This window comes from Xiphophorus hellerii, chromosome 11 (genome assembly GCF_003331165.1).
Source record: "Xiphophorus hellerii strain 12219 chromosome 11, Xiphophorus_hellerii-4.1, whole genome shotgun sequence".
NCBI classification, from domain to species: Eukaryota; Metazoa; Chordata; class Actinopteri; order Cyprinodontiformes; family Poeciliidae; genus Xiphophorus; species Xiphophorus hellerii.
The window spans coordinates 27115567-27134483 of record NC_045682.1 but is presented as its reverse complement, the minus strand read 5'-3'; the positions used below and the strand labels follow the sequence as shown (position 1 = coordinate 27134483).

Sequence of the window (18917 nt, the reverse complement as noted above, 5' to 3'; positions counted from 1 at the left end):
CCCTCCAACCTTTCTCCCACCATTTCTCCTCACGCCTCCCCCTGACTGACAGCTCCCATCAGTCTGTGTCCAATGTTTCCTGAGCACAGGAACGGAGGTGAAGTCGTATGCAAAATCACATTCACCTATATATGTTACAAACAACCAAATTGGCCCAAGTATTGAAATACTAGCGAGTTTATTCTGTATTCTAAATCAATACATTTTTATGTTTCATTTCAGAAAGTAAGGCCTAATTTTACTCCAAGTTCAGTCACAATTTGGCAGTGAGAGTACTTGACTATGATATTTTTTTGGCTAGACTGGATCTTGCATTTCACCAGGTCACCTTCACATCAGGCCAAAAACGCAACGAGCTGGCAAACTACTTTCAAGCTTTCGCCAAATTCTGCAGCACTAAAAGTAAAAGGAGGCATTATGTTTGCTGGCAGTACTTGTGATACTAAAGTCTGGAGTCAGGCTTATCTTTACTTATTCTATACAGTCAAAATCTGTACTGACTTCACAATACCTGTCTGCTTTACTAAACCTGTATGTCTTAATAAATAAGAGTTTCTTTATCTTTATCTGGCGATGCAGCTGCGTGGTTTCATAGAACATGACTGAACAAGGTACAACTCAGAAAGATGTCTTTTTCTCCACATATGAAGCACTGGCATGATTATATAAAGACTGAACAAAATAATTATATAAAAAACTCCCTGAAGCAAGTGAAGTTTTTACTGTGCAATCTTTTTGTGATGCTTTCAAGGTTTTCTTTTTAACTAATTTCTTTTCAAAGTACCATTCATTCTCCAGCATAGACATAAAATATTTTATGCAATAAAGTCCTAAGAACTTTGCTTACAACGAGTTTTTAAGAATAAATATTATTACTGCTTGCTTAAGCTGTCGGGACAGTATCCTGTGGATTTCTCTAAATATATTTGTTTATTTTAGGCTTTAATATACATGAGAAATACTCCCAGCACATCTAATGCACCTGCTGTCTGTCCCAACTCTGCTCTGGATTTAGATAGCTGTAATAATAAATATGCTGCCACAAAGAAACTCTTCAAGTTCAGCAGCTGAGATAAATTTTCAGGTCGCAATATTTTCACTTTATGATGTAAACATGATCATCTGCAAGAAATACAGAAGGCACAGAGGTAGCAGTCATCCTCAAATAGATTAAGTCTACAAAGTCCATATTCTTACATACCTTCTTGTGAACCTTTGAAATAATTGTTTTCCTTCCTTTAGTGTCAAAGAAGCAATGATTCTAAATAAACAAAAGGATCTTTCACTATAACAGGGTTCTAAACTGTTGTTCCAAGTGTTGAAATTCTTTGTAACCCTACATAGAGTGGTCTGGTTCCTTTTAATTTTGGTTTTACTAAGTGTATTGTTGCTTTGAAAACTTTACCCAAAATATTAGGTCACACTTAGTGGCAACCAATAGGAGGACCAGTGACAACAAGAGAAGGGGAAAGAAAGTAGAACAGATGGTAAGAGAGACAAGAGGAAAAAGGAAAGTGTGAGAAGACAAGGCTAATGAGGGAGGACGCAGATGAGAGAAAAGAGGGACAGGTCAGAGGACAGTTTTCTGCATGTAATTGGCTCAACGCAGTGCATAGACTTGCAGGTGGTCTCTTCCTGTCTTTGACCTTGAGTGCTTACCACAGGACAATGGTACCTTATGCCAACTCAACACAGTGAGAGAGGCAGAAAGAAAGAGGAGAGGGTGGGTGAGTGGGCACAGCGCTGACCCAAGCACATCTCTAGAGGAAATCACCCCACCCATGGGGGTTTACACTGCCAACAAAATTAACTTCCAGTCTTTTTATTGGCAAGCACAGCATGCAATCAAGCAAGCACTGGTATTGTTTGTCTGGTGAGTCTGTGCACTGCGCTACTCTCTGGCTCTCTGTTTACGTCTCTGTTATGTTGAGGTTCCACCTTTCTCGTGATTATTTTTTACTCTTTACTTCTTATTTAAAAACACTGAAAACAAGTTGTAACAATTAGGATTTATGTCTTAATCTTTACCATAATTCATGTTTTAAAGATGGATCTGTGCTTACCAGAAGTTAACCAGGAAGGGATGCTCGAGGTTCTGCATGATCTGCAGCTCTTTCAGGACATTTCTCACTTCGTTGCGTTCCACACATTTCAGCTTGTTCATGTACTTCATGGCGTACATCTTCTTTGTGTCCTTCTTCTGCACTATGCAAACCTGTTGAGATCACATGAGGGTAATGCATATTCTTATCAATGCTTCATTGCCCTGGTAAATGATTGGAAAATTTCATTACTATAATGTATAATGTGGAACTCATTCTGAAAGATAATGCATGCCAGTTTGACACAACATTAAAACATCTTCAAACAGCAGCCAATTAACAATTATTCAACAAAACTAGAGAGGTATTGAACTGGCAGTGAAAGAGAGAGCAAAAGAGAGCATGTTAGAAAACCAGCGATAACAAACTCTCACCTCTTTATTACCTAATTGGCTTATAAATGCCAACATACTAATGAGATTCATGAATCTTCATTGAATGTGGCACAACAAACTCTCCAAAAATCATACCTGCAGAAATCCTCAGAACATTTGTCTTCCTTATGATTATGAATTTAACCTTCCTATGGTGTTAGGGTCCCTACGGACCCGTTTTGAGTTTTAGCATGCATAAAAGTACTTCATACATTTGTTTTTTGCGTTGAAACTTTTTGACTTTGTCAGGGACTTCCTTTTAAACAAAGTAAAATCAATTTTTTTTTTTTTACTAAATTATAAAGTGCTCTGGTGAAAAAAATGACTTTTGTGGTGTTCGGGTCATTTGTGACCCGGTTAAAATTTTCAATTATAAAACAATAAAAAATGCCAAAAATTAAATCATGAACACACAATCAACCAACAGCCTCTTCCTCCAACCACTTGAGCTTCATTTAGGGGCTTTTCTCTTTGCCTTTTTGTGAGAACAAACAAAGGGAGACATATCCAGGCTTGTCAAGCCATTTGAGTGTAGAGGTGGTGACTTGCAGAGTACACATCTCCAATTCACAGGATGCAACAATGAGGAGAAGATTCACTGTAAATGAAGCTTTGGATCACATTTTTGCTGCAAATGAGGCAGAGGACACACAGGATTTTAGCGATGGAGATGAGCAGGCCTCTGAGAACGAAGATGATGTGGAGTACCAATTGGAAGAAACAGACACAACTGATCAGTCTGAAGAGGAGGTCACTGGTGCTGAAGCTGCTCCTGCTGAATCATTCCAATCCAAACGTGACAACATCCGTTGGAGCACAGTTCCTCCTGATTAGCATGGAAGGACAGCTGCTGCAAACATCATCAAAATGACCCCTAGGGTCACGAGGTTTGCTGTGACAAGAGTAAGTGACATCAAGACGTGCTTTGATCTTTTTTTGCCATTGTCACTAAAAAAAGTCCTAGTTGCTATGACAAACCTTGAGGGGAAAAAAGTCCATGGCAACACGTGGAAAGACATTGGTGAGACGTACCTGGATGCCTACATTGGTGTTCACCTCCTTGCTGGAGTTTACAGATCCAGCAATGAGGCAACTGAGAGTTTCTGGGATGCATCAACGGGCAGAAATATTTTCCGGGCAACAATGACTCTTCGGACCTTTCAGATGATCTCAAGAGTCCTCAGATTTGACAATCGAGACACCAGAGCAAAATCTGACAAGCTTGCTCCCATCAGGGATGTTTGGGAGAGATGGGTGCAACTCCTTCCACTGATGTTCAACCCAGGGCCAGAGGTTTTGCCCTTTTCTTGAAGTAAATATATACGGGTCCAAAATGACCCGAAACACCATAGATGTTACTATATTTGATAATATTAAAATTAAAATCTTTTTTTTTGTTGAACATTTAAGAAATGTGTTTTAATATCTCTCAGTTACACTCAGGTAACAGAAGAACTGATTATTTTGTTGCCTTCTTCTCTTAAGGTTCATTTGACCACTTTTTAGACATTGAAAACGAGGGGTATGCTGTTAAAACAAAGGCCCAGGGGGCCACAAAAAAATATTAAAACCAATCTTTTCATGGATGAGGGAGCCCAACCAGCTAAACAAGAGTTAAGAAAAACATTGGATGATAAATGATTGTTTTTAGGGTATTTTATGGCTGATTTAATACACGGGTCCAAAATGACCCGCTAACACTATAGATGGCAGCAGAAAGCTAACACCAGAGGAAGGTTAAGACACTTCACATTATCTACAAGTTTGAGTTTTAAACTTGGAAAAAACTTGGTGCATGGCAAGTACTAAAAATTGAGAAATGCAGTATCTCTGATATTTCAGATTTAAACCAAAAACACGTAAAACCCGGTGGAATCTTGGTTTCTGGTTACATGTCAAATGATAGAAACACATTTTAGACTTTGATAAGAATAATTGCATTTTTCAATGCTGTATTATCACCAATTTATTTGCAGTTGTTCTTGTTCATGCTGGGAGCATCAATAAACCAATGATTGCTGCTATCTAAGCGAGTGATCTCTGCACCAGCTGGCACAATTAATCACCCCAGGCCTGATCACTTCACTCTTCACATCCAACAGATTGTCTTTTCTGTTATTAGACTGCTTATCTGTTGTTGGACTTTGCACTGACGTTATGTGGATGTGTGGTGGGGGTGTGTGAGTGTGTGTGTTTGTATACAGTATGTACTTAAAACAACATACTGGATAGGAAGGGGACTCACTTTGAACTATGTGGTTTCAAATGTTGTAGTCCAGCTGCTGTAAACTTAGATTTGTTTCTCTTGTGTCCCTGGTTCTTTTCAAACAAATTACAAGTTAAACTTAACTGGAGTGTACAGTATATCATAATGTTGTAACTGGATACTGGATAACTGGATTTATTACTGTGTCTTAACTGGAACCCAGAAACGACAGCATATAAGCCCAGTATTGGATTCTCGGGATTGGCTGCCAGTTTCTTATCGGATTGATTTTAAAATTTTCTTATTAGTTTTTAGTTCCTGCCTACATCCAGGACCTTCTTCACAACCATTTCACTTCCAGAACACTTCGATCCAATAATAAACCACTCTAAAGTGTTCCCAGAAGCAGAAGCAGAGGAGACGGGGCATTTGCTGTCACTGCTCCTAATTTGTGGAACAACTTACCCGTCAGATCCACTGATAGCCTGGAAAACTTCAACTCACTCCTCAAAACTCATTTTTATTCTTTGGCATTTACAGAAGGCCCAACGTTTCTAATCTAGCTGCCCTGTTTGTTTAATTTATTGTGTTTTACTAGTATGTATTTTTACTGGGGGCTTTTACAGTTAATAGCTGTTTTTAAAGTGCTTTATAAATAAAATTGACATTGAGATTACGTGACAGTTTTATAACATTTATCATTGCTAACTGGGAACCAAATACATACACAATACACTCTGTGGATTTACAGCTCTACACACAGATGCAGTTTTTGTTATCCTCATCATCTTAGCCATCACAATGCCTGATTGCTATTAAAAGTTTTATCCATGAATGGATTCGGATAACCACTTAATGAACAGTTTGCATAGAAATCGCAATCTACATATCAGATTATTTGAGAAGGAAATGAAAATCAGATGAGAAAAGTGCTAAAATATTACTGTGTTGCACCCAACTAGACAAACAGAATGATGGAAAGCAAAGTGTACCGTTGTAAAGGTTTACCAGCCTGTGTGAGATCAGAACAAATGACTGTTGCAGTAGAAAAATGGTGCCAGTGTTATCTACCAACAAGGCACCAGCAGCAATTTGTGATACCATAGAATGAAAACAAAACATGCCTGCAGGCACATTGTGTGTTTTACATGAAGCTAGTGTTTTAATTTCATTAAAACCCTCCTGTTATGTTGCGGGTCAGATTGACAAGTTTTAAACTTTACATTTTTAAAAAAATACTTGGAAGTATTTTTTTTGCATGAAACTTTTTCTATTTGTCTTAATAGGTGCACTCTACATATAAATTGGACATTTATTCATTTTACACATTTGCAGCCTCCCCTGCATCTACTTTTTACATAGATACTGTTCCGGTCAATTTGACCCGGCAGTCAAGTTGAAGGGTAAAAAAGATTTTAAAAAGTCCAATTCTATATGTTTCCTTGCAGCTATGAACCATATTTCACTACACACACACACACACACACACACACCCCACCACACACATACAGTACAGACCAAAAGTTTGGACACACCTTTTAATTCAATGAGTTTCCTTTATTTTCATGACTTTGTAGATTCACACTGAAGGCATCAAAACTATGAATAACACATGTGGAAATATGCACTAAACAAAAAAATGCAAAACAACTGAAAATACCCCTTATATTCTAGTTTCTTCAAAGTAGCAACCTTTTGCTGTGATTGCTGCTTTGCACACAGTCTGCATTTTCTTGATGAGCTTCAAGAGGTAGTCACCTGAAATGGTTTTCACTTCATAGGTGTGCCCTGTCAGGTTAATAAGTGGGATTTCTTGCCTTATAAACAGTCATGAAAATAAAGAAAACCCATTGAATTAGAAGGTGTGTCCAAACTTTTGGTCTGTACTGTACATGCACACATGCACGCACAAAGCCCACTTTCTCACCATTCTCTTTACTTCACTAGGAAACTGCGAGAAAGCAGGTGTTCATACAACTTTTGACAGGAACCTTTTCTGTTCCTGTGGGCAAACTCCACCCACACTGAGTGACACTCAGCAGATGTGGAGGAAAACATAAATACTCTCTGCATGACTCATTTATCTTGATTTTAATCAGCGGGTCAATTTGACCCGGAACAGTATATGTGTCTCAAGTTCAATTATAAAAATCACTCCTTGAAAAATAAATCAAAATGTAATATTTTTTTATTTTTTATTTTTACAAAAGATCAATTTCAAGGAAATTATTGTTTTTTTGTGTCTAGGATTTTTTCAGTGGACATAAAAAATGTAAATTCCATTTTTTATGTCCAAATGAGTAAATGAGTAAATTGTCGTCACCGATCCTTTATTTGTGAGAAATAAAAAAACATCATTGCACAAATATTGATTGAAATGGTTAGTATTGGAATTAATAATCAGATATCAAAATGTTTTGGAGGAATATTTTGGTTTCTGACTCTACTCTATGATTTAAACACTCCACGGGTCAAATTGACCCACAAACATTATTGCTGTACCTCAGAAATAAACCTAACAGGAGGGCTAAGGTGGAGAAAAGGTAAATAACTTTAACTTACCTTTCCAAAACTCCCTTTTCCGATAGCCCTCAAGATTTGGAAATGGTCAAAATTGACTGCAGTAAAAAAAAAGAAAGAAAGAAAGAAAGAAAGAAAGGAATAAAATTATTATACATTGTTTAAGACTGAAAAATACATTTAGAAATTGTAACTGATGGTTCTGATTAATGGTAAATTTCTGCATAGTCCTAGCAGATCATCTGAAATCTACTGTCATTAAACCCAGTTCAGTTCTACATGGTCAGGGTTCCTACACATTTTTCAAGTCAAAGTTTCCAGACTCACATTTTCAGTTTTCTCAGTACATTTTATTTTACTTGATAAGAAGAAACATAAAAATGTGAAGTAAATCTAAGGTTGATACATAGTTTTAAGTGGTTTGAATATGGAACAAGTATACAAAAACTAGACAGAAAGGAAATAATTTCAGTAGAAAGGATTAAAGATTATGACCAGGTGGATGGACGGATGGACAGACAGACATAAACATAGCCAGAATGAGGCTATGCAGTGACTTCATAGTCAAATCTGCTGTACATCAGAGAGTGTGAGGATCAGGCCCAGCTAATATGATTAGTTCAGTCTAAACTGATTAGCAGGTGTCACTTAAATTTAAAATGACTCCCAGATGAGTTCCAGGGTCTCATGATTTCCTCAGCTGATTTAAACGAGAGAAAGGCTGTCAAAGTGCCAATTACACTATTGTGCAGATGTTGATTATTTCATGCTGTTACTCGAGTGTCCATCATTTACTTCAGCACATCAAGCCACTGTAAGTAAAATATAAACCTCCTCCCCGTCTTTTCCTTTGCTTCCTTGTGTGTCTTCCTGTAATCACGTTATCTCACATCTAATCCACGAACGCAGCTGTGTCTCTGAAATCATCAGGACAGGATCTCCCAGTAGCTAAGCAGTGAAATGGCTGTAATTACCAGAAGCCTCTATGGGTCTGTGTTGACTTTAGTCAGTGGCAACTCTAAATCTGCATGTTTGTGATATGTGTGTGTTATATAGCTGGTCCCATGTGGACTATATCTGGACAGGTTTCGTAAACACCCCGGCACAGATAGTGTGAAACGGGGAAGTGCCACTGATACGTGACTAACGGAGCATAACATCAGCTGTCACATCCAATTGATCTAGTGGCTGCAGGCTAAATGTAAGAGTGTGTGTCCCTGTGTATGCGCAGTGTGGTGTTTTAAATGTCCTGTGCATGAGTGTGTTTTTGGTAATTGTGAATGTATGTGCAGCATCATTTGAGTGTGTCATCCGATGAGAGCAAATAACGGGCAGCAGCTGTTCCATCCTCTGGGACAGCAGCAGAGGGGGAAAACCGTCTGTCCTTGTTGTCATGACAGCAAGAAACAAACAGCCCCCATCCACTTCCAATAGCCGATAAAGTGGCTGATAGAGAGGAGTGAGACAGAGGGAAATGCTCTGGCTGTGTTCCCATGTGTGTGTTTGTTACACAGTGACTTGATAACAAAATGAACCAAAAGCTGCTAAAAGGAAAGCGCTGGAAATGTCCCCTCAAATCTTTGAAATGGCTCTTAAGGGAAACCATGCAGCAGTCTTAGTGGACATCGATTGTGCTGAAGATTATTTCGGTTCATGCCAGAATATCAGAGGTCTCTGACTAATCTGGAGATCTTTAGCTCCTTCAACTAAATAAATGGCATAAAAGAAGATTGAAATTCTCAGAACAATCAGAATTTATCTCCTTTTTAATTATTTTTTTACAAGGTTGTTTTGTTTGTTACACAGCATAATTTCAGAGATAAATTTTGTTAACTACAATTATGTAGAATTTAGGATATTCATTAAATATTGAATCTTTATCAGGAATCATTCTCATATCAATCTGTAATCTTTTTTCTCATAACTAGAAAAAGATGTTTTGCTTGCACTTAATTTACAAAAAAACAGTTCCTGTTGAATATTTTTATATCCAAGGCTCCAGTTTTGCTTTAGGTTTTTTTAAAATTTTTTTTACAAATGGTCTTACATTTTTATAAACACCTTCTGATAGAGTTCATATGATGATGAGCTGACCAGGTCCTTCAGCAGTAAAGCACCCCCAAATCATGCCACTTCCACCTTTATGCTTTATATGCACGACCATAACATGTGCCTTCTATTTCAGTGGTGGCCCAAGTCTGAACGAAATGAAATCCTCTCTGAATCCTCTTGAAGAACACATTAACTGTGGAAATATTGGATTTGGCCTCCAGGTAAACATTAATGTCAGTTTTCTTCTTTCTCACTCACTTGACTAACCTGATCTGATGTGACAGAGGGTTTCTAATGTGATCGAACAGATTGAGCAGGAGTCTAGCGGTGGTTTAATCAGCACATCTAATACCTTAAAACACATCATATATCTTTCTACTCTTTCACATTTAGTCACAATAAAACCACAAAGTCTTAGAGGAAGCATCTCTGAACAGAAATGTTCAATGTTGGAATAAATTTCCTTCCAGGATTGCCCCTCTCCATCCATCTGCCCATCAACTGTGACCTGATTGACCATACCTGATATACCTTATGAACATTTTAAGACAGCATAAATTGTTCTAAAACAATCTATTGTTAGCTAAGAATAAACTTAGTATTGAGTCATGGCTAAGTAAGTTATAGCTTCAAACCTAAAATCTCATCTATTGATTAGCTGAAAGTCATAGTCCAAATCCGGTCATGATTATATTTTGGTCTAGCTCACAACATCAATAGAAATCTTTAAATCGGAGCTGCAACAGAACAATTCAAATCTATGGATAGGCCCTTTCACAGGTTTTGGCTTAAATGTTATTTTTTATTTAGTTAGGCGAATCTAAACAATGTCTTAAATGGTAGAGTAAAAGTCATTTTAAGTCTGTCTCTCAATCTTGTCTTATTACTTCAGAAAATTGTCTGAGTGTCCATCTTTGTGTCAGAACATTGGTTGTCTTTGGTCACTGAAATATAAGGTCTGTGTCCAGCCATGAATAAATTCTAGTGGACTAAATGTGGCCAATCAATTCAGTAAGACCTCACATGGCTGCACAGTGTGGGGAGGAAGGAAACACACACATCTGGTGACGTATGATGTGGAAACATTAAACTCTGGGGAGATAAACAAGCCTTGACAGAGTCTACCTTCATACAAACACCTCTGAAAAGTCATTTAATTCACATTTTTATCCTGTTGATGTGATATACAATTTGTCCCAGCTGTATTGTGTCTCAGACACAAAAATTCTGATGTTTCTTTTAGAAATTAACTGCTTTGTTAATAAAAAAAAGTGTCATGAGTATCCATAACTAAAACAGAGTAAAATTTATTGCTAGTCATTTTTTCTTTGTTGACTTTATTAAAATGCTTTATGCATTTCTGTGCTGTGTGTTTGTACTATGTACATTTTGCCACAGCAAATGGATTCACTGCTTCACAGAACAACCAACAAGAAACTGTTACCAAAATCACCTTGGAGTGACAGTGAAAAGCCGATTTGCATTTTTATTGCTACTCAAAGCAGTGATTGCATGATGAGTGTTAATATGTATACTTAACATGCAGAGTACTGACACTTATCAAAATATTAGAATTGGAAATTGACATATGAAGAGATGAAAGGAAGTTTGTTCCCAGTCAATTTTAAAAACGACTATAAAACTGGATACTTGACTCAAGCGTTAGCTATGATTTTGCTGAGGATTCAAGGCTTCCAGGCATTTCTGAAAGTTAGTTAAATCAAGTCAAGTTCATTTGTGTAGCACATTTCACCAAAAAGACAGTTCAAACTGCTTTACATCAAACAATTATCAATCAATTATGGAACTAGCAATAAATATTATGTCTGTAAAAGTATCCCAGTTTAGCTAGTTTGTTCCACAACTAAACCAGGCAGCTACAAGAACTGGGGTATTTCACTTTATTAAAGTTATAGTTTCAAAACTACTAAAAGTTTGCATCATGTATTTTTTATTTTTTTTTGGAATCTCTTTTCAATGAGATTCCACAAATTATGCTGGATTGACCAGACATTTTCTCCAGTTTAATGTAGTGTAGAATAGTGCAGCGCATTATTTCATACTGTTTTTGTAATAATTATGAATCTACTTCAATAGTGTTAATTTGTGCACAATTTTAGTTTTACCTTCATTGTCATTTGTTGTAAGCTGCCTGACCACTGTGCTGGGAAATGTGAGAGAGCCTCTGTCACTGCCTGCTAATGAAGTGTGCCCCGTGCTGCCATGTTGTAGGAATAAACCTATGCAGATCCTGATCCCTGGTGTGATGATTATTATTAAACCCATTAAAAAGCAGCACACAATATAAAACAAGTAAGATAAATAAAACAGGTCTGGTGTGATAAAATTCATTTAGAAAATACTATCGAACATTAAAAATAGTGTTATCATAGCTTAAATAAGGAAATATTTTGAATAAATTTAAACAGATTATGCAGTGAAACGTATGATACTGTAAGAATGATACTCCATTCCTACTACATATAAATTCCACTGAGTCATAAGCTGTAAAGCAATGAGGAAATACACACATCAATGTTGAGCAAAAACAGCAAAGTAGAGTATAATCATTAGGTTTCTACGACTTCAAAAGGAAAGCCCTCTCCTGTCTCTGATGCAGCTTTCATCGCCAAGGAAATTACTTTGTTATTCGTGGATATTTTTCATTATTATTCAAAGGTTGTGTTTTTGGGGTTGTCACTCTTCTGCCTTCAGTAAAGAAAATAACTTTTGTATGTTTAGATTAAATGCTGACATTTCCAAAATTTCAGGTTAGCCACAAATAACAACTTCTTCTCTGATAAGTTTCCTTTTCCCATTTATTTCCCAATAAATATCTACCTAGACTGTGCAGTTAATTGCAACTTGATATCAATAAACAAATAAACTGACTGTTGCTTTTCACATCAAAATACCAAAACTGTGAAACTCAAAGTCATTGACCAATCCACTAAAAATGTAACAGACTAGTTTGAATTACTGGGGTTGCAGACTTTGATTTAGATCAATAAAATCTCTATGTATTATCTACGCCGGACACACAATAGAAAAATGTATTCAAACCAGCAGCTCTGCCACTGAAAAGTCCTTTTGATACGAGGCTGCCAGCAGTCTAGAAAAACGCAGAAACATGGAAAGATTCAGCTAGTAAATAACAGAAATTATGAAGAAGAGGAAGTCTGTATGCACACAGGCAGCTATTTTCCAAGATTTTAAAAACTATACCACAAAAACGTGAGATTCTTTCCCTTTATTACAGTTTAAAGGGATTTTAAACTGGTGCTATAAAAACACCTTGGGATTCCCCCAGAGCAGCCGGCCTGAGTGTTTCAGAAAGGAAAGTCTGAGTCACTCTGCTTAGTCCCAGTGCCCCAATCCTAGATAAGTCACAGATGATTGATTGATTATTGATTATTGATGACTGATGGATTGATTGATGTATATAAGTATTCTGAATCTACATAATTTGCTGGGTTTTCTTAGATAGAAAACTTTCTAACAGTAGAAATAAACTGGATTTTGAATGGTAGGTCAAATGTCACTGGGGTGACTGGGATTAAATTTGATTTAAAGTCATGTGCAAGTGACTTTAAATCAATCCATATCATCAATCAATAAATACTAAAAATGTATTTATATAAATTTTCTGCATTGAATTGCATTAAAATAAAGTTGTTGAAATAAAGCAATAAATCTGTTAAATAGCCGACTACAGTCTGTATCCAAGCACAAACCTCTCCTCAACTGTACTTAGTGGTCCTCTAAGCAGACTGACCAAAAGAGATTAAATAATGCAAAAAAAAAAACACACTTTATTTAAATCTATAAATAACAGCAGGTGTTAATTCTATATTTTTATATTTTTGGATATATGGTATAGATAACCATATTACAACTTTACTATTTAAAATGTAACATGTTTTTTGTGATAGAGATAATTGTTTCATTTCTGTTGAAAATAAAAGCAATTAAACTGTGCTAAATTAAAATAGTATTTTTTACAAACTTATCAAATAATGCAATTGCACAAAAGGCACTAGTACCAATATGCTGTTCTTTGAGCTAAACAGACGTTGACTGTTAAGTGTTCTTAATTTTGTCAGGTAGCAGTAACACTTTGATGAGGCAGCAGAAAAGATGCTGAATGCTGCATGCACAACCTGTGTCAGTTCATTTGTGGGCAGTAAACAGAAAGAAAAATAGACTGAAAAGGACCATCTGGATTTTTACACTCACCCTCATCCGTGTCATCAGTGACCGGGGTCTTGCTGGACTGTCCGAGTCCCATGGCTGACTGCTCCTCGCACAGATCGTCCTGCTTTTGTTCAACTCAGCCTAGTTTGGAGCAGCTCTCCTTCATAGCCTGGTCAACGGCTCAGCGCTCTGAGAGACTCATGGGCTGGATCCCGTTTTGCTGACTTAAAGTGCTTCTCTTAGGCCACACATCACCGCACGGCCACCAACACACACACACTCTCTCACAGGGAGAACCCCCTACGTTTGCTGTCTGTCTTCAATGGTGCAGACGGACAACTCTTTCCAGCAGAGGGGAGGAGGGTGGGTGATGTGACTGTGGCTATGAACCTCCTTCGACTGAGAGTCTAACCTGTGAGAGGATACAGGGAAAACATGAAACCAACAGCTGATTGGAGGGAGGTGGGACACAAAGAAGGAACAATAAGGAAATGGTACAATACTGATTTTCTATAAACACTAAGACATCAATGTTTTAAACAAGCTCAGACTTATACAGGAAACAGGGCTTTCTGTTTCGCTCTCTTTACTCTTCATCTTTCCTTTGTCTGCCATCTATCAATTATTTAACTTCCATATTTTAATCAAAAGCCCATCCCAGAGGAGCACTGTCTGCAGAGCATGTGTGAATAATGGCAGAACCAGCTTTCCCATTAACAGCATACAATTGGAGGCTTTTGATTTACAACTTAGTGCACTGTGAACGGAAATAATTCAGGCTGCCCTCACAAAACTGTAGGAGTTATGATGAGATTTTGGCTTCCTGGCCAGACAGACCACTGGCACCTAGTGCAGATCTTTTAATGCTTCAGCTTAGATAATTCAGTGCATCTTATCCATAAACTCTTTTGGACATTTTCCCTGAAAAAGTTTTCTGTTGCTTCACTTTAAGATAAGTAACAGCCTATTTAGTAACATTATCAAAAAAAGAGTGAATGAACATTGACATTACATGGTAGGTAGTTTTGATGAAGACTTATTGAAAGTTCATCAGGGGTTCCACAAGGTTCAGATCTTGGTCCAATATCATTTTATTTGTACAAAAACAGCTAAGAATTGAGAATTTAAAATTTGATTTTATTTTACAGGTTTTATAATTGTATGGTCAAGAGAAGTAATGTTTACTTTTAAATATCTGATATTTAACCAAGTCATAACTTGCCATGTAACATTAGTATTTTTATCTATCTTGAGCAAATATTAAGTTCTTTAGATTTTATGACAGAAATAGATCTGGCTTTTATTTAATGTAAATTGGAAATATCAAACCTTTCCTTGTTGTTTTCCGAGATAAACGTTGAATGAAAAGGCTTACAGTTTTTCCAGGTTGGATATTGTAGCCTGTACGATGGGGCACCGAGGTGGATTACTTACTCGGATTAGTTATAACCACCACAATTGTTATCAACACTCATCATTTTCTATTGTTCACTAAATTAGACTGGTAAGTCAAGAAAAACAATCATACATTTTTTTATGGTAATGTTAATGTTTAAAAATGAAGGTTTTAACTTCGGTTCTCAGTAACTGACATATCGAACAGGTTGCATATTGTTATAATTCACTTCTGTGGGATTTTTGATTATTAGACCTGTGCTGCAGCTGCCTGGTCGGGTCTGTCTTGCAAACACGATGTGGGATCTCAATGGGACAAAGTTGAATAAAGAAAACTGGATTAAATGGAATGAGTTTATAATAATGTAGCCTGTTTACATTCACCCTTTATTAGCTGACACATCCAGAATGCGTCACCACCGCATCCTCTCTGAGTTAAATGAAATATTCAAAAACTAGTGCGGGACGCCGCAGTGCTGAGATCCCCGCAGAGGACACTGTACTCGGAGCCCCTTATCTGATCTGAGAACATGCGCTGAATAGAAAGTACCCCGTGGCAGCAGTGGGGAGCACCTACCTCCTCAATACTGACAGTTAGTTGAGCATGACACCGCTCCCAGCCGAGCTTGCTGCAGAGAAACCGTAAAGCAACAGTCCAGCTGAAAGCAGTAGTTGTATTCCGGACGTTGCTGCACCGGGACACCTGTCACCCGAAAAATGGGTCCGCGCAGCGGGACGTGACTCTCTGGATGCGGCGCTGGAGTGCAATGCGAAATCCCGTCCAGCGTCTCTGAAGGACAAAGGCTGCAAAACTGGGATTTTTCGGTAGGAGGAGTGCGCCGCTAGTTGCTCTGATGCGCGACTGACCTCCACATCGCAGCCTGAGTGAATAGGTTGGCCACCACCACAGCCGTGCGTCCACAGGGAGGCACGTTTCATTAGGCTCCCCGCTGGATCCCGCTGTGGCCACGGGGCTGAGGTTCCCCCGTGGGGGCTCCAAACACTTCAACATGACATGACCCGCAATGTGCTTCTTCACAAATGTTATGTAAATTTCACCTAGTGATGATGTAACATGTCATTCTGAAAATGCCACAATTCATCACCTAAAATAAATGTGACATGACCTTATGAGAAATTGTTTACATCAATAAATAAGTTCTGGGTTGTATTTCGATCTGGTTTTAAGAATGTAAATCACTAATTTATATTGTTTATAAAGACAGGAACCCTAAAATCAAAACATTGTTCCAGTTTATGTGGAGCAACGCATGTTGATGATCCCTTTAGAACAGCGCCCCCTACAGCAAATACCGGGTTGCCACCTCGCACATGTACTCTGCTGAAAGTCCAATTTTTTGTAATGTGATGAAAAATCTTGCTATTGTAAAATCCCGTAAATTTAAACTCGGCAGTAAAACTATTTATGCAGGAAAAACAACAATCCAATGCAACTCTATACAGTTATTCTATGTTTCAAAATCATTTTCTATATATAATATAGAATCTAGAGTTTTTATTGTGTGAACCTACATCTGATGCTGTTGTTTCAGCTGAATTTCCCCTTTGTGGGACAATAAAGGATATTTCTATTCTGTCTTTATTCCGAAATAAAGACAGGTTATTTTTTTAGCTTGAACGGTGAAGTCAGATCCCTGAGTCAATACTTTGTGGAACCATCTTTTGGAGCAGCTTTAAGTATTTTGGGGTATGTCTCTTTCTCCGTTCATAACGCAAGCTGAAGATTTACATCTGGATTTTGACTTGTCTGATGTAACAGATGGATAAGTGTCGATGAACCCTTTCTCTGTAGCTCATTAGGTTTAGGCTCATTGTTCTGTTCCATATTTGCCTTTCATTTCTGTGGTGTAGGGAAGCAAAATCATTCCAGGATCATCCACCACTGTTTGCAGCACAAGAACATACAATCTGATTACAACTTGTGCAAGGCTGTCACTGATGTTTGATACATATGGGAATCCTGCATGAATCTCTCAGCTTTTACATGCACCCCACACGTCTACAAGGATTGCAAAAATTAGTGCAATGACCCAGAAATAAAATAATTTAATCTCAAAACATTGCAGATGTTCCTGCCGCTTCATCATTCTGGATGCTTGAATTTGAAAATAAAATTGGTACCATGACAAACCTTTTCATCACTTTGATTAATAATTATCAAACCACTAAGAAGATGGTCATAGATCATGGAAATATCATTGCTAAATGGTCTGTTGATCCATATTTGTGAAAAAATAAAATAAAATGGGACAGAAGCATCTCAGCAAAAATAGAATGTCTCGTCCTGACAGAAGAGAAAACTTGAAAATCCTCATTTTTCATTAAATTATTATACACAAGCATCCGTGGAAAGATGTTTGAAAGTAGCTTTAGTTTTGTCGCACATAAAGTATTGCACATGAGTCAAATAGGTTCAGTTTAAGTCTCATCTGATCTTCTGCTGCATCAGTAATATACAGTAGTATCCCAATGAAATGCAAGTTTGTGGTTTTGACATAATGTTTGAAATATCAAACGACATGAATATTTTTGCATTGCCATGCTTCTACTGTATACCTTTGAAGCCAGAACTTTTCTTTGCCGCATCATAATTTGCCAGGTTTTGGGCCAGTTGTTTAGCCACCATCATCCATTAACTTGTGCTGCCATTAACTACAAACTGTAAAACACATCCATCCATTGAAAGGACTGCGTACTCACCTCGGTCCCCTGTTAATTCTGTGGGCCAAGGTCAGAAGGAGAATGGCTGAGTGGTGGGACTGGGGGATGAATTATGCTGACGGTGCACACTGCTCATTTTTCTCCCCTTCTTGCTGTTCAGTCAAGCCAAAGCACACTGTGTGTGTATGCGCATGAGAGTGTGTATCATCCATCTTCATACAATGAACATCTCAGCATGCTATGAAAAGTGACAAGCATCAGTCAAAACCATGCCAATCCCTTATTGGGATTTGGCAGCATCAGTAGGTGTGCTGGTCTTTTGGATGGGATGAGTGATGACTGTGTCATGTTACACCTGCACACATGGAAAAGACAGATACTTACCATGCGGGAGGCCTCAGCCTGTCCCACTGCTGTCCTGTTTTGTAAGTACATGAAATTATTTTGACCTGCAAAGTGAACTATTGGTTTATCAGATTTAGTTGTTTTATTTTGGGCAACAACTTTTAACTACAAAAGGAAGCTGTACAGGAAAGTTTCTTCAAAATCAGCCCCACCTAGTGATTGAAGGTCAGAACAAAGTGTCTAAGATAACAGCAGTACAGTCTGGGTTTTATAGAGCCTTGAGAATATCAGCCTATATTGTTAGAAAGGACTGGTGTTGTTTTTTGTTTTTTTAAATTTTAGATAATGCAAATGCAGTCATGATAAACACAAAGTATGTTTTAACAATTATACCAGAATATACAGTACAGACCAAAAGTTTGGACACACAGTTGTGTCCAAACTTTTGGTCTGTACTGTATATTGAAAGCAATTGGGGTTTTGCATGGCTCTAAAATAAATTAGAGAAAAAAATATTTTGAGATTTTATTACTAAAGATTAATCCAAATTTTGCAAATTGGAAAATGTACCTCTAAAATTCTTTTTAACTTCACCTCCAATGCACAACAGGCATAACGATATGAATTTTCTAAACTCTGCTCAGTGAGTTTTATTCATGTAGCATATTGCAATAAACAAATGTAAAATATTTTCAAAACTATCATTCACATTTCTTAATACCACTTTGCACTTAGGTCTTGAGACTGTTGATGATAGCTGGTGTTATGTTTGGAGACATAAGATAACATTCTTCACTGATGCATTTGATGTAGTAAATATAATATATATTATGATTCATGATACAATATTGATGATACAAAACGGATACAAAACAGTTTGATTTTAGTGCCAAATTACAACAAATGTAATCCACAGGCAATTTTACAAGACTGATCCAATTATTGTCCAACTAAGACTCTGTCCAAATTTAGCTTAAATTGTTTGAATTCCAGTACAATCAAATCATATTTATTATACATTGTACAATCAAATGAAGTTCATTATAT

General features: G+C 37.3%; 1 protein-coding gene across 1 annotated transcript in view; it reads right to left on the bottom strand.

Moving 5' to 3' along the window:
- stk32a (serine/threonine kinase 32A) overlaps positions 1-15917 on the bottom strand; it is a 58596-nt gene extending 42679 nt beyond the window's left edge. The window contains exons 1-4 of the mRNA XM_032576954.1: positions 15421-15917; positions 13491-13860; positions 7245-7300; positions 2064-2215 (exon numbers count right to left, since the gene is read on the bottom strand). Coding sequence (XP_032432845.1) covers positions 2064-2215; positions 7245-7300; positions 13491-13542 — 260 coding nt within the window. The 5' untranslated portion in view covers positions 13543-13860; positions 15421-15917. The remainder of the gene's footprint in view (positions 1-2063; positions 2216-7244; positions 7301-13490; positions 13861-15420) is intronic.
- Between the last annotated feature and the right edge of the window lie 3000 nt (positions 15918-18917).